The sequence below is a fragment of the Hyperolius riggenbachi genome, chromosome 1 (assembly GCF_040937935.1).
Source record: "Hyperolius riggenbachi isolate aHypRig1 chromosome 1, aHypRig1.pri, whole genome shotgun sequence".
In the NCBI taxonomy this organism is placed as follows: Eukaryota; Metazoa; Chordata; class Amphibia; order Anura; family Hyperoliidae; genus Hyperolius; species Hyperolius riggenbachi.
In genome coordinates, this window is record NC_090646.1 from 346,014,663 (window position 1) to 346,028,748 (window position 14,086).

General features: G+C 41.7%; 1 protein-coding gene across 2 annotated transcripts in view; it reads right to left on the minus strand.

Annotated features, from left to right (window-relative positions):
- Nucleotides 1–13,161, minus strand: part of FSTL3 (follistatin like 3) — a 71,693-nt gene extending 58,532 nt beyond the window's left edge. The window contains exon 1 of one of the 2 annotated variants that reach the window (XM_068271242.1): nucleotides 12,643–13,161. Coding sequence is in view for 1 of the 2 variants with exons in the window: in XM_068271241.1 (XP_068127342.1) it covers nucleotides 11,926–12,010 (85 nt within the window). In the remaining variant the exon portion in view is untranslated. Of the gene's footprint in view, nucleotides 1–11,925 lie in introns of both variants that reach the window. The other variant, XM_068271241.1, reaches the window with a different exon arrangement.
- Between the last annotated feature and the right edge of the window lie 925 nt (nucleotides 13,162–14,086).

Here is a 14,086-nt window from a genome sequence, read left to right on the forward strand (position 1 = left end):
CCCCCCCCAATCATCACAAACTCTCTTTTCCTGACTAGCACTTTCTAAAACAAGCACCCCCTCAGTTGGGCAAGTATCAGTTGTCGTTCAGTTCCAGAATTAGTTCCAAGGGTTCCCCTACATTCCTCTATGGCATATCAGGCTGTGTATTTATTTGAAGGGGTAAATTAGACGCTGTAGTTCAGATGCTGGCAATTCCTTTTTTAAGAAAGGTCTCCATTTTTTAAAGAACGTCTTAAGACTCTTAAGATTCTTTTTCTTTATACATGTATGCATCCAGTTTATCAAGATTCATCAAGTGAAGCAGGTCCCCTGTCTCTCTACCTCCCACCTCTATTATAGGAATGAACGTGACTCAGCTGGGATAGGCTCATACTATACGCCTAGTTTACATGATAAATGTTAGACCATACATAGCACAGATGGAAACAATCTAAAGTGTGTAGGTTTCACAGGAATTCTAAACACTTTAAAAAAAAAATTGTTACTATATTGCATTTATAGTTCGAATGTACAGTTTAACTGCTGGTTTTGACTGCTGTATAAAATCATTTCTGAAACAGGGCTGAGAACATTACTTCTTCAAACTATGGACAGAGAAATTCTGTCTTGTGGAATCCAATAAGTGTTTGATGCTCGATTACTGATCAATGTTCAATATCAATGAAAATCAATTGAGACCACTCTAGTATTAACGTGTAACCGAGGCAACGTGTGATGTGATGAGATAAATATGTGTATATACAGTACAAAACATATTAACAGGCTGTTTGACTTGTTTTATTTTGCTGCCTGAAAGAGTTAATTTTTAGGAATGGAAGTAACAGCTTCTGTCTTCTTGGTACCATGTTTGGAATATAGTAAATATTACTAATAAGAAAATCAGACATACAAGTTTTCCTGGCAGAATACAACTTCTGAGAGTAGAAGGGGGTAGAAAAAGGTCAATAGTTCATGTATTTTAATTTAGGGACACTTAATAGGCTTCCACTGAGCAGATACAACTAAACATTGAATCTATTTTGTAAATGTTTAAATACTGTATAAAATAAAACCATAGGATATCTAAAAAAAGCAATTTTTAGGAGAAGGAGGATAAACAAAATTGTTTATCTACCAGTTTATTTTCACCTCAGGTTCACTTTAAATATTTTTTTTGTTTAGTGCAATATTCTTTATTTTTATCAAAAATGAACATATGATCTGCCAATGCAAATTAGCCTTTAATTTCCCATTTTGGTTACATGTTAAAGTTTTAAACTCCTGAAGGTAAGTTGGTGGTGTTGCTAATCCTGCGTGTTGAGGAATCTAAAATTCATTAGATGTGCATGCTTCAGTCTGGAATTTAGGTAAAAAAAAGATAACCGTTGCTAAGTGGTGTTCCCTGTCTGGTGTACACTGCCAAAGTGGGAGCAGGATTGTGTTTAAATTACTGCAATGAGTGGAAAGACATAGTTGGCTGCAGACTGAAAAGTAAGGATAATTTGTTACAACATTAAAGTGAACCAGAGATGAAGCACCCTCATGTATTTTACCATATACATCAGTGGGAACATTAGAGAAAACACCTACCCTGCTCTCTGTTTCATTCTTCACTGTTCAGCCAGCTTGTTATCAGCCCTGATAAAATCCCCGACTGAGCATTTAGTCTGGCTTTGCTCAGGAATCATTAAGTAGTAGAAGCAGGATGAGCAGTGAAGAATGAAACAGAGAGCAGGGTAGGTGTTTTCTCGAATGTTCCCACTGATATATATGGTGAAATACATGAGGGTGCTACGTCTCTGGTTCACGTTAAATTACAAAATAGCCTATGTAGCACGGTATGTTAGTCTTTCATAAAAGTTTTATCTTTGAACAGCAAAATTAGAGAGACACTGGCACTAGATGCAGGCTAAATACTGACTGGCTACACCCGATTGTGTACACTTTGTCATAACATGCTCTCAGAAGATAAGCCAATCGTTCAACCAAGAACAGAAGATAGAGGCATTGCATACCTTTAATAATAAACAGTGAACAGACATCTGGGTATACAGTGGGGGTGAGGGAGGCCTGAAAGCTGTTTCGCTTTAAAACAAAGCTTCCTCGGAGGCCTCCCTCACCCCCACTGTATACCCAGATGTCTGTTCACCGTTGATTAAAGGCACCTTGCAATGCAATAAACAGTGCCTCGATCTTCTCTTCTTGGTTAAAAGTTTTATCTTTATTTTAAAAGCAACATGATTTAAGTTTCAGATACTTTGAAAAGAGTTTTTCACTAATGTGCACGTCAGAATCAGAATCCATTTTATTGGCCAAGTACAACAGTCATCACACACGAACTTATTTGGAAAACACACGGCATATGTCATAGTGGAAAAAAAGACAGTAAGTAAAGTACATAATAGACAGACTTATAGACATTAAGGCATAGGTTCAAAGGCAACAAGGCTAATTAAGGAGTTGGGTTCTGGGGGTTTCAGGGACCTTCCAGAGAAGATGGGAAAAACACAGTACTCTAGTATGGGTACCTAAATCACAGTGTGGAGAACTGGATTAACTGGACTTGTTTGACAGTTTGCCCTAATGCTGGGAATACACCATAAGTTTTTTCAGCAGATGGTTCAATAGATAATTTCCGACATGTCCGATCTTATTTTCGATCATTTTTAGGATCGATTTCTCATAGAAGTGAATGCAAATTGATAAGAAAAGATAAGACAATTGATCGTAAAATCGATCAAAAATAAGATCGGACAATAAATTGACTGAAAAATCTCATTGTGTATTCCCAGCATTATATTACAATCCAGTGCTGGCTCCAGAGGTTTGTACTATTTTGTTCACTAGTTTCCAGATCTGCAGCACCTGTATGAAAATGGTGTTAAAAAGAACCTGAGGTGGGATTTACTTATGCTAGTGGGGCACAGAGGCTGGTTGTGTACACTAGCACCAGCCTCTGTTGCCCCATGGTGTGCCTCCAAGACCCCCCTGCGCGCCGCTATACCCCCCGCAGTGCTGGCGACACGCAGCGTGTCGCCAGCACAATGTTTACCTCTCGCCTGTCTGTTAGCGCCGCTCCCCCGCCTCCTCCGTATCGGCGCTACCCGCCCGCGTCACTTCCCTCCAATCAGCGGGAGGGAAGGGACGCAGATACAGAACTTTTGTCAAGTAAAGATGATAAGGCGTTATCACTGATAAGAGGCGATGAACGACTGATAAGACGCAGCTCAAATCAATCCAGCTGTTGAGTTGACTTGAGCTGCGTCTTATCAGTCGTTGGTCGCCTCTTATCAGTGATAATATCTTGTCGTCTTGACAAAAGTTGTCCAACTTTACTTGACAAAAGTTGTCCAACTTCTTCAAGTTGTTTAATAATCGTGCATTTAAAAGCCTTTTGTCGAGCGTGTGTATGTGGCTTTAGGTAAGTAGAAAAGACAATCACAATAGGTCTAGGACAATACAAGGGTCAACCAGAAAGTAACAACTGTTTTCTTTTTCTGCACACAAGGAATTGTTTCTGTATAATTTAACTTGCTGTCAGGTTAACCTCTTATCTCCTTCCACCGCTTGTCAAATGGCTGCAGAATGCTGGTAACTGTTCATTCAGCAGGATTAACATGAATTCCCCCCACCCACCAATCAGTTCCTCCTACCCAAAAAGTAACAGCCATTTGCTTTTATCTGCCACACAAGGTATTTTTCAGAGTAATATAACTTGCATCTGTCAGGTAAACTTCTTCTCTCCCTGCACTGCTTGTCACATGACTTCTGACCGCTGGTAACTGTTTGTTCAGCAGTAGTAACTGTTTGTTCAGCAGTTTTAACCCGAAGGCCCCGTGAGCGTGACCCCGAGCAGGTGCACAAGATGCCAACCTGGCAAGGTCGGCATCTAAACTGGAGGGGACCCCAGGCCACCCGCTGGAAGTATAGCTGTGGCAAGGGCACAGGAAAGCCCCCAGGAGCTGGAAGAAACCCTGGGCAAGTAGATCTTTTTTTTTAACTCCTCACATCTGTCCTTCAAGGCATGTTAATGACATGTATTTATGCTTGCAAAAAATCTATGTATCCCTTTTGATGCTGCATGTATATAGCTGTCTGTTCCCACATCTATTGAGCAAACAGAATTGAAGTCTGACGAAGGCAGCACAGCCAAAAGCTTAGTCTTATTCTTTTAAGTTAGCCAATAAATGGTATCATCCAGATTAAAAACTTTTTTGGTTTTACAGATGGCTAACACGGTACAATACGATACTGCTACTACTAAGACACAAAAAAGTAATCAATTCTAAATGAAATATTGTGAGTAACAGAGAAGCAGGTGTAGGCGTTTGCTACACTGTTTAATCTCTGCATGCATCAAAAAGGTGGATCTTATTCAGCAGATGGGCAAAAGTGGTAGGTTGATTTTGATGCAGGTACTATCTATAGTAATAGGGATTCCATACAGTGCTAAAATCACACATCCAAGCTGTCAGGGTTTAAGAGTAATTTAAAGAGAAATTAGCCCCTTCTCTAATGAGGGAGGAGTTATAAAGTGTATGTGTGTGTGTGTGTGGGGGGGGGGGGTGTAGAGGGTGAGGATAAGTATTGGTCTCACCATAATTGTACAGTGAACAAAGAAGTACCTGCCCATGGAATCAATTTGCAAATTTAATACCTGATATTGCAAGGTGAGCTTAATTAATGGTGAAACTGGAATGAACAACCCACCCAACCTCACCCTAGTGCCTTGCTGTCTGTGATGTGGGTATTCTGCAGTACTAGAAATATGCAAAGGAACCAGGGCTCAACTCGCAGTAATTACAGCAAAATCTTCTTCATTTATTTTTGTAGCGGAAAAAACACCAATGTACTGCAGTGCCACAGTATTTGGCTTGTGTCTTTTGACCCCTCACATTCCAGCTATATGAACATACAAATCACACTTACAAAGAAAGAGGGCCCTCCCAACTAACTATTCACATGGTAACATGGCAATATATACATACAGTACATATTGCCATGGGCAGCATGGTGACGTAGTGGTTACCTCTCTCACCTTGCAGCGCTGGGTCCCTGGTTCGAATCCCAGCCAGGTCAACATCTGCAAGGAGTTTGTATGTTCTCTCCTTGTCTGTGTGGGTTTCCTCCGGGCACTCCGGTTTCCTCCCACATCCCAAAAACATACAGATAAGTTTGAACCGGACCTTAGTCAATGTTTGCGCATCGTAAAATCTTCCCTCTCCCTAATTTACTTTCTGAAATTTATTACGGGTGGCACCATCTTTAGTACTGGCAGGCAAACTCTGCAGAATGTGTGTACTGAGAGTTTGAAAACCAGTACAAAAAGAAGACTACTGGGGAAGGGGGATTCTTCATAATAAACAGCCTAGGCTAAACCTCAGTGAGAGGGTGTGTCTACATACCAGTATACAGCAATATATAACTATAGGGAGTGTTTCTGATGCTGAAATCAGGATATTTAATGTAAAAATGGGTATCTTGAATAATTTACTGTATTCTAATATGTCCTTACGGTTCCTCATTAAGTTCAATCATTAAAGGTTTAGAATTACCTGCGTGAAGAAATGTTGTGGGGGATAAAATACACCTTATTAACAAGGTGGAATTCTATGTGCCCACTGTACACTAAAGACAGGTGAGAAGCAGTTCCTGACAAATATGTCTATGAGCAGTTTTTTGGTAAAGTTCTCAGGCTTTCCACCCTCTCTCTCTCTCTCTCTCTCTCTCTCTCTCTCTCTCTCTGGCCTGCCAGTTATGTTGGTGTGATGATATCTATTCTCCAAATCATCCAAATCATATTGCCAATTTTCTGAGAATTTTGAATTCATGGTTAGACATTAGTAATAGCCACCACCTATCATCGCCGGTTTTCTTTCATTAAAGGAATACTTAAGTCAAAATAAAAAAATGATTTTTACTCACCTGGGGCATCCCTCAGCCCCCTGAAGCTGTATGGTGCCCTCGCAGCCTGGCTCAGATCCCCCTGTCCCCACCGGCGGCTACTTCCAGGTTCGGCGACAGCCGCCGTCAGGCTGGGAACGCGAGCGATTCTCCACGTTCCCAGCTGCTATATCACCCTCTATGTTGCTAATGCTATAGCGTATATGTTATACTCATAGAGATGCTGAATTTAAAATAAACTGTAGTGGTCCCTTATATTTGACTTATATGTAATCTGCTCATTCCCAACTGAATTCTGTTCCCTCATTCCCTATCCTTTTAGATTTGAGGAGCGAAGAACAGATTCAGATCACATACTGTATATGTAAGAAGTGTTGTCACACACAGGATGGAAAGTATGGTGGGAGGGGGGTGCAGGGAGCAGGGGAGACAAGGCAAACTGTCAGACCAGCAGACAGCACTACAGGTGCTTGATGTACTTGTACACAGACAGCTCACAATGGGAAAGTACGTGCAAACAAAAGGCAGCCAGTGAGGGTTGTCAGTTCTGCTTAGTAAAAAACAAAAGCAGTATTGCGTTATAACAGTATAATAGCCAGGATAATGGCTCTTAAAAATATAACTTCTTATGGGCAGGACTCTCTCTTTCCTATTGTACCTCTGTATTGCTGTACCTACTTTTCCATCTTGTCTATATGAACATTTTACAAGGTTTGCTCTACATGCAGTGTGTTTACTGCTGTTTGTTTTTCAGTGTTAGTAGTATATTTGTTTTTCAGTGTTAGTAGTATATTTGTTGTGATTGTAAACAATCGCAAACGATTATGGCTGTACAGAAATAAATAACTCATAGTAGTATTATTGATCAGGGAGTAATGTGGAGTTGATTAAGTATGAGTTCACTTATCCTTAAAATAGACGGGGAAGGGAAGAGCCCACAGACTAGACAAGATTGAAGTAAGGTAGACATACATCTAGCGATTTGGCTGTGCGATCGACCATTCAATTCTATCATTTTATAGAATCGAGAGGGAATTGAGTGTGTTACAGAATTCTCAATCAATGAAAAGTGTCTGATTTCATGTTGAATCGACCAGCTTAGTCGATCGAGCAGGATGCAAGATATCAGTCAATCGCACAGGAATTGGCTACTGTTCACATGTAAATCGATCGACTCTGAATCGATTTTTGCATTCAGAACATTGAGACACAACATTGGTCAGATTGATGAAGGAAGGTGAATATCATAGGATATCGTTTGGAGTGTGTGTTACTATTCGATTGAGTTTCCATCAACCATACTGAAGTCAATTCCTTAATAAAGCTGATCGCTTTGTCGATTGAATCAGAATCGCTAGATGTATGGCTACCTGAACTGTCTGGAAATGCAAATACTAAAAAGAAAATAACAGAAAACAGCTACACAGTCCATGATGTCCATAAGCTTCTCTGTGATCATTTAAGAAATAGGAGCTCATCCTGGGTCTTTGGTTAAAGAGATCGCACTGCTCAGCCAAACAGTCTCACATAAACAGGTGCATTTCAACAGGTTGCTAAGCAGTGTGGACATCATAATTTGTCAGTATGCCTCATGTTTAAAAATACTATGCTGAAACTAAGACCAATTAACTGGTATAAGAACATCCAAAGGAATAACCAAGACTTTTCAGACATGGCTAGTGCATATGCCAAAGTAGCAAACAGATCAATCCCTCTCTAATCTGATTGAGATCAAAGAGAGATGGAATACTTCCATACACAGGCACATATTTTGAAAATATTTCACTATGAGGTCTAATGAAAATTTATGGAACCACAGCATTAGACCTGGGACCCATTACAAAGCACAAAGCGCTATCGCAATCGGTAGCGATTTGCAAGTAATTTTGAGAGTGATTGCCCTGCTCCTATACAGGGAAAGCGATCCCTAAACACTTAAAAAAACACTCTAGAGGGTTCCAGCCCTTACACTGTTTCATCAACCTATCACTACTCCCCTGCCGTGTCTGATTCACCAAAAATCATAATTTTGATCAATATTTGCGAGACTGATGCGGTTAGCTACTCTGTAGATTACAGTTCTATGGGCCTGTTCACATCTCTGCATTACATGTATATATGTCCAGTCTCTATTGCTGTCCACACACATTATAACGTATTGGTTATGCAACGCGCACAGTGTGACTCCTGCCCAAAGCTACAGGAATATATTACAGCTGCACCATCAATCAGGTCACAGTTTAGTTGTACAGGTGTCAACTGTCTTCCATCAGTGTCAACTGTCTTCCATCACCTCCTCTTCCACAATAGACTGTGTTCAATTTACTTAATCAATTGCCATTGTACTCCTTCCTGTGGGATATCTCTTCCCTCCCATCTACAAATCATATGTACTACTCGGAGATTCCAGAATGTGCTTGTACTGGCATTGCTGATACACACATTATGAAAGATCACTTCAAGTGACAAATATCTAAACTCTAAAGCTGGCCATACACTGGCCCGATTTGCCGCCGTTTTGACAGCAGATTCGATCACTGGGATCGAATCTGCTGCCAATCGTTCCCGCTACACGCCGAATTTCGATCCATTCCGTCCGATCCCGTCGATCGCGCCGTGCGGAAAATAACGGTCGATCGCCCGCGGGTAAAGAGCGCATCGCTAGCGGCGTTCGAGTGCCCGACGACCAACGCAATAGAGCTGCAATACATTACCTGCTCCGCCGGCGCGACTCCCGGGGCTTCGCTCTTCATTCTCCGCTCTGGTCTGATCTCCGGCATGCTTCCCTTCTTCCTGTCCCGGCAGGAAGTTTAAACAGTAGAGGGCGCTCTACTGTTTAAACTTCCCCCAGACAGGAAGAAGGGAAGCATGCCGGAGACCAGACCAGAGCGGAGAAGAAGAGCGGAGATCCGGGAGTCGCGCCGGCGGAGCAGGTAATGTATGCGGGATGGGGGGAAGCAGCGGCAGCACCACCACCACCACAGATTGTGAACGGTTTCAGGCTGAAATCGGTTCACAATCTGTTTGCAGTAAAGGTAGCCATACGATCCCTCTCTGATCAGATTCGATCAGATAGGGATCTGTCTGTTGGTCGAATCTGATGGCAAATCGACCAGTGTATGGCTACCTTTAGGGCCTTTTTCCACTACCTTGCAATTTGCAATTTGATTCTGATCGCAAATCGCAAGATTAAAGTAATGGAAACTGCAGCAACAATTTCCATTACTGCGATCCGATTGCAATGCGGTTTTGGTCAAAACGCAATTGTCGTCCTGCCGCTTTTTGGATGCGATTGAGCTTTACTATACTAAGTATAGTAGCTCAATCACAATTGCATGGTGGAAATTGAAACGTGATTGCGATCGTAGTTGCGATTGCATTTCATTGTGGAAAAGAGCTCTTAATGTGATCATATGGTCAGGTTTATATTAGTATTGGGGTAAGGGATAGTGTTCGGTTAGGATTAAGAATACATTAGAAGGTAGATAAGGGCAGAGGTTGTTTAAAGATGTAGGTTAGGGTTATGACTGGTGCACACAATGCAATTTCCAGTCAAATTTACGGTTGAATTGATCATTTTCGAAAGGTTCGATCTGATTTCCAATTGGTTTTTTGATCGGTTGTGTATAGAAGTGATCGGAAAATTACTCAGAAAAACAATCAGAAATCAGATTGGACCTGTTGGAATGACTTGTTTCACTGTACTAACCTGCACTCAGTTACATGGGGCAAGAATCTGTGGCAAAATCACACACATGCCCGACTTATTAAAGGAATAATTTACATGTGTGTATTTGCTTTAAATACCCAGTCATCATCTTCTAGAATTTTAAAGGACATCTGAAGTAAGACGGATATGGAAGCAGACATATTTATTTCCTTTTAAACAATGCAAATTGCCTGGCTGTCCTACTGATCCACTGCCTTGAATACTTTTAGGGCTGGTTCACAGGGGCGTCTGCTGAGCTTTTGCTTGGCATTGCGTTCAAACGCCACCGTTTAAACGCCACCGTTTAAAAGCTAGCTTTTGAAAGCTTTTGAAAAGCGTTCAAGGCTAGCAGTTCTGGTCTCTGCTATTGTTTCCTCCCGTTTACTGCCTCTGAAAGCAGCATGTTGCTTTTGAGACTAGACGCAACGCTGGGATCTACTGCCAGGCTTTCATGAAAGCCTGCAAAAGCCAACTCTAAACGCTCCCATTCACTTGCATGGGATGGCAGTAGATCCCAAAAAGGCTGCGTCTGAAACGCTGCGTTAAACGCCACAAAAACGCCAGTCTGAACCAGCCCTTAGCCTTATGCTTAGTACACACCATACAATTTTCTGCTAGATTTTTCTGTTAAGAGTTTTCTGTTATGCTGGGAATACACGGGTCGATTCTAAGCTGAAAAGATGGTTAGATAGATAATTTTCGACATGTTCGATCACCGTTCGATCAGTTTGCTGCTCAATTTATCATTGAAGTGAATTGAAAAAAGATTAGAAACACGAGCAGAAGATAAGAGAATCGAGCTGGCAAGATGATCGGGCGCAGAATCGAGCGCCAGAATCAACCCGTGTATTTCCAGCATTAGATTTTTTGTTAGATTATTTTCTGTAAAGTACTGGAAGAGACTGGTCATTATCTCTGGTGCATGGTCTTCTGGTTATCTCCTGCTGCGTAGAGCAATGCCTAATTGCTAGGCAGATAGATGGTTAGATAGATCATTTCCAACATGTTGAAAATTATCTATCTGGCAGGTAAATCTAATGCTGGGAATACACAGTGAGTTTTAGGAGCCGGATCGAGCCAGCGGCTCGATGCCAGGGCATCACCGCTCGTCCACGCGGATCGATTCCCCCTCGTCCCTGCGGGCATCCCTTATCAGCCGCTCAATTCCCCGCTATTGTCCGCCCGCGGGGATCGAGCGGGGAATCTATCCAGCGGGTCATCGGACCTGTCGGATATTATCAATGGAGCCATCAGCGGCTCGATTGATAAGGAAGAAATGAGCCGTGTATGCCAGGCATAATGCTTTGTACCGCTCAACTATGCCGCCGGATTGTTTCCCGCTCGTCCCCACGAGCGATTCACTTATCTTCTGCTCATTTTCCTTATCTTTTTTCCATTGTCCCGCTCGTGGTATCGAGCGCGGAATCGATCCGGCGGGTGATCGGACATGTCGGAAATTATCAATCGAGCCATCTAATGGCTCGATCGAGTGGTACAAACATACTGTGTATTCCCAGCATTACAGAAAATCTAACAGAAAATTGTATGGTGTGTACCTAGCAATAGACCCTGAACAAGGTAGATCAGATGTCCGACTGAAGTCTGACTGATTTAGCTGCATGCTTGTTTCAGGTATGTGATTCAGACACGACTAATGCCAGAGAGATCAGGAGGATGCCAGGCAACTGGTATTGTTAAAAAGGAAATAAACATGTTTGCCTCCATATCCTTCTCACTTCAGATGTCCTTTAAAGCTCTTTGAGTGCAGTTACATAACTTTAGAGAAGTCAGGCCAATGTCATCTAAAAATTAAAGCTATAAGGAGAGTCTTGAACAGGTGATTGTACATTGAAATTTCATACAGAAATTGCTTTCAAGAATGCTGCAAAAAACCTAAGTGATGTCTTAGAAAACGTCATGATCTCTTACATTATCCCTTTGCCTCCAATGGTGGCCAACTATTGCAACTTTCTTACCTGATTGTATAGTCCTTCCCAGGAGGCTCTGAATAATTAGGAAGTCAGATTATAAATTATTGAGCACACTGAACGTCACTACTGGGATTGCTATATGAAATCCCCCCACTTTAACTTAACAATGTCATTCACACCTGCCAAAAATCTAAACCTCTTGATTTAGATATAATTACAATTCAGTGTTGCAAAGGCAGTAAGGATGAAATGATTTCATATTTAACTTTTAAGTAGAAAGGGAGAGGAAACAAAAAATAGCTTCTTTCGCTATGATTTTTTGTATCTGTAAGGACTAGAGCTCTGCCCTGAGGGTCCAAAGGAGTGCATAAGGTTACACAGGAGAGCAGTGTGACTCACCAGTCTGCATTGTGTCCCCTCCAGGGATAGGGTGGCATCGGGTCACAGTCAGGAGCAGGACAGCAAGCAGCACGAATTGCAGCATGGTGCAGGAACTTCCCAGCTTCAATGGGACCTCTTTGGCTGTCTGAGTGCTGTCTACCTGAGTGAGTGATTGAAGCCTGGCTGTCTGGGTGAGGGGAACTGTCTGTGGCTGCTGTCTGATGCCTTCCCAGTGTCTGAGGAGGTCTGTACTTCAAGCCTTTCTATCTCCTTATGAGATTTTTATGTTCAAAAATGCATCCCGTCCCTCCCGTTTGTTTTGCCACTTCTCCCTCTCCCTCTTGTGTGCCTCTCTCCCTCTGTCTAGTCTGTCAGTGTCTCCCCCTTATTTGTGCCCCTATGTCTGTCCTGTGTCTAAGTGCTGTCTGTGTCTAAGAATTGTACAAATCTGTCTGCCCCCTCCTCTTCACTTCTTTATTTCCCCCCTTCTCTCTCCCCTCCTTCCCTCTTTCTCCCCTTTTGCAGTCCCCTCAGGCTGGGTGTCTGTTTTTGCTATATGCCTAGGCACTTTTGTTTTACTATTGCTTCACCTGTCAGTCTGTGTGTGGATCTGTCTGTCTGACCCTTGTCTGCACGCGTTAGTCTGTCTGTCTGGAAATGTGCCTGTAGTACTCTATTAGGTGTCTGTCCTCCCTCTTGACATGTGAGAACATTTCTGGAACTTTAGCTACTTACCCGGCCGTTGTGTGTCTGTGCGTGGGTGTGTCTGTGGGTGACTTTGTGTGTGTGGTGCTTGTCTGTTGTCCGGTGGTCCTCCTGTAAAATTCTTCACCCTCTGTCTGGCTCATAAACTTGTGCTGTGCGCAATGTCGCCTGTCTCACCCTTCTCTGCCATGTGGACTGCGCGCCCTTCATCAGGTATGGTTGCTGTAATCCAGTCTGTGTGGACACCTCCTAAATTCCTTCTACATGAATCTTTGATATTTTTTTTTTAGGAAGTGCAATTGATATTTCCTCGTAGGATGTCTGCGAAAGGATTCATATGTCTGTCTGTGTCTGTCTGAACCTGCTGATTTTTTTTGACGTAGTTATTGATGTGCTATCTCCACTACAGTTTGAACTAGTTGTCCTTATTTATCTTGTTACAGACTGATCACTATCTTTGTACCTGTTTTGGTTAGTGGGTATTTGGCAGTTTATATGTGTATGCAGTATCCAGCTTTATCTGATGAGATACATTTCAGTCTAGGTACCCTGTGAAGAGTTCTCAGCAAGAAACCCCCACCCCCCTTCCTTCCCCTCATACACACATACACTTATACAAATACATACACACCTCCATCACACCCCTGTACTGGCCCGCTGCCAGTCCCTTATCACTTTTGACTTGAGAAAAAAGCATGTCTGGCTGATGCTCTCTTAACCTGTTCTATACTGTAGGGGTCATATGAGTTGTATTTTGCAACAGAAAAAAAACAATGTGTATACATATCTCTGTCAATGTGTAAACTAGCTGCATCCTACAACCTTATCCATGTCTGTCCATTGATCAGTTAATACATCATCTTTCTAATGCTGGCCATACACTGGTCGATTACAGGACGATCGATTGACTTATCGATTCTTAGATTCCATTCAAAATAAATGAATCGATTGAACATGAATCAATTTTTTGCCCATACACTAGGGTCGATTTTTGTTGCATTTTTCCATCTTTAATCAATATGAGGATATTTTACAAAATAAGCACCCTGATGAATCAGATCAAGTAAAGGTCGATCGAATACATAATGAAAAGCTCTCGATTCTTGTTCCATCAAATGAAATAACCCGACATACTCGATCGATTCATTTTAAGAGTTTGATTGAATATTGGCCGATAAGAACCGATTCTACATCAAAATGCCGACTAGATTTTTGATCCATTCGATTAATTTATCAGTTATAATAAACAATCGAAGTAAAAAATCAACCAGTATATGGCCACCTTAACTACTGTTTATTAATCTATTTATTTATCAATGAATAGCTAGCTTTTTTTTCATATACTAAACATATTTAGAATTTTGTTTTTCAATCTGTCAATATCTATCCATCATATGTGACTGTCCATCATGGCATTGCAATAAAAATGTATTTAACAGTCCTTTTTTTATTGTTTTGTTTTGCTTATTAAAGA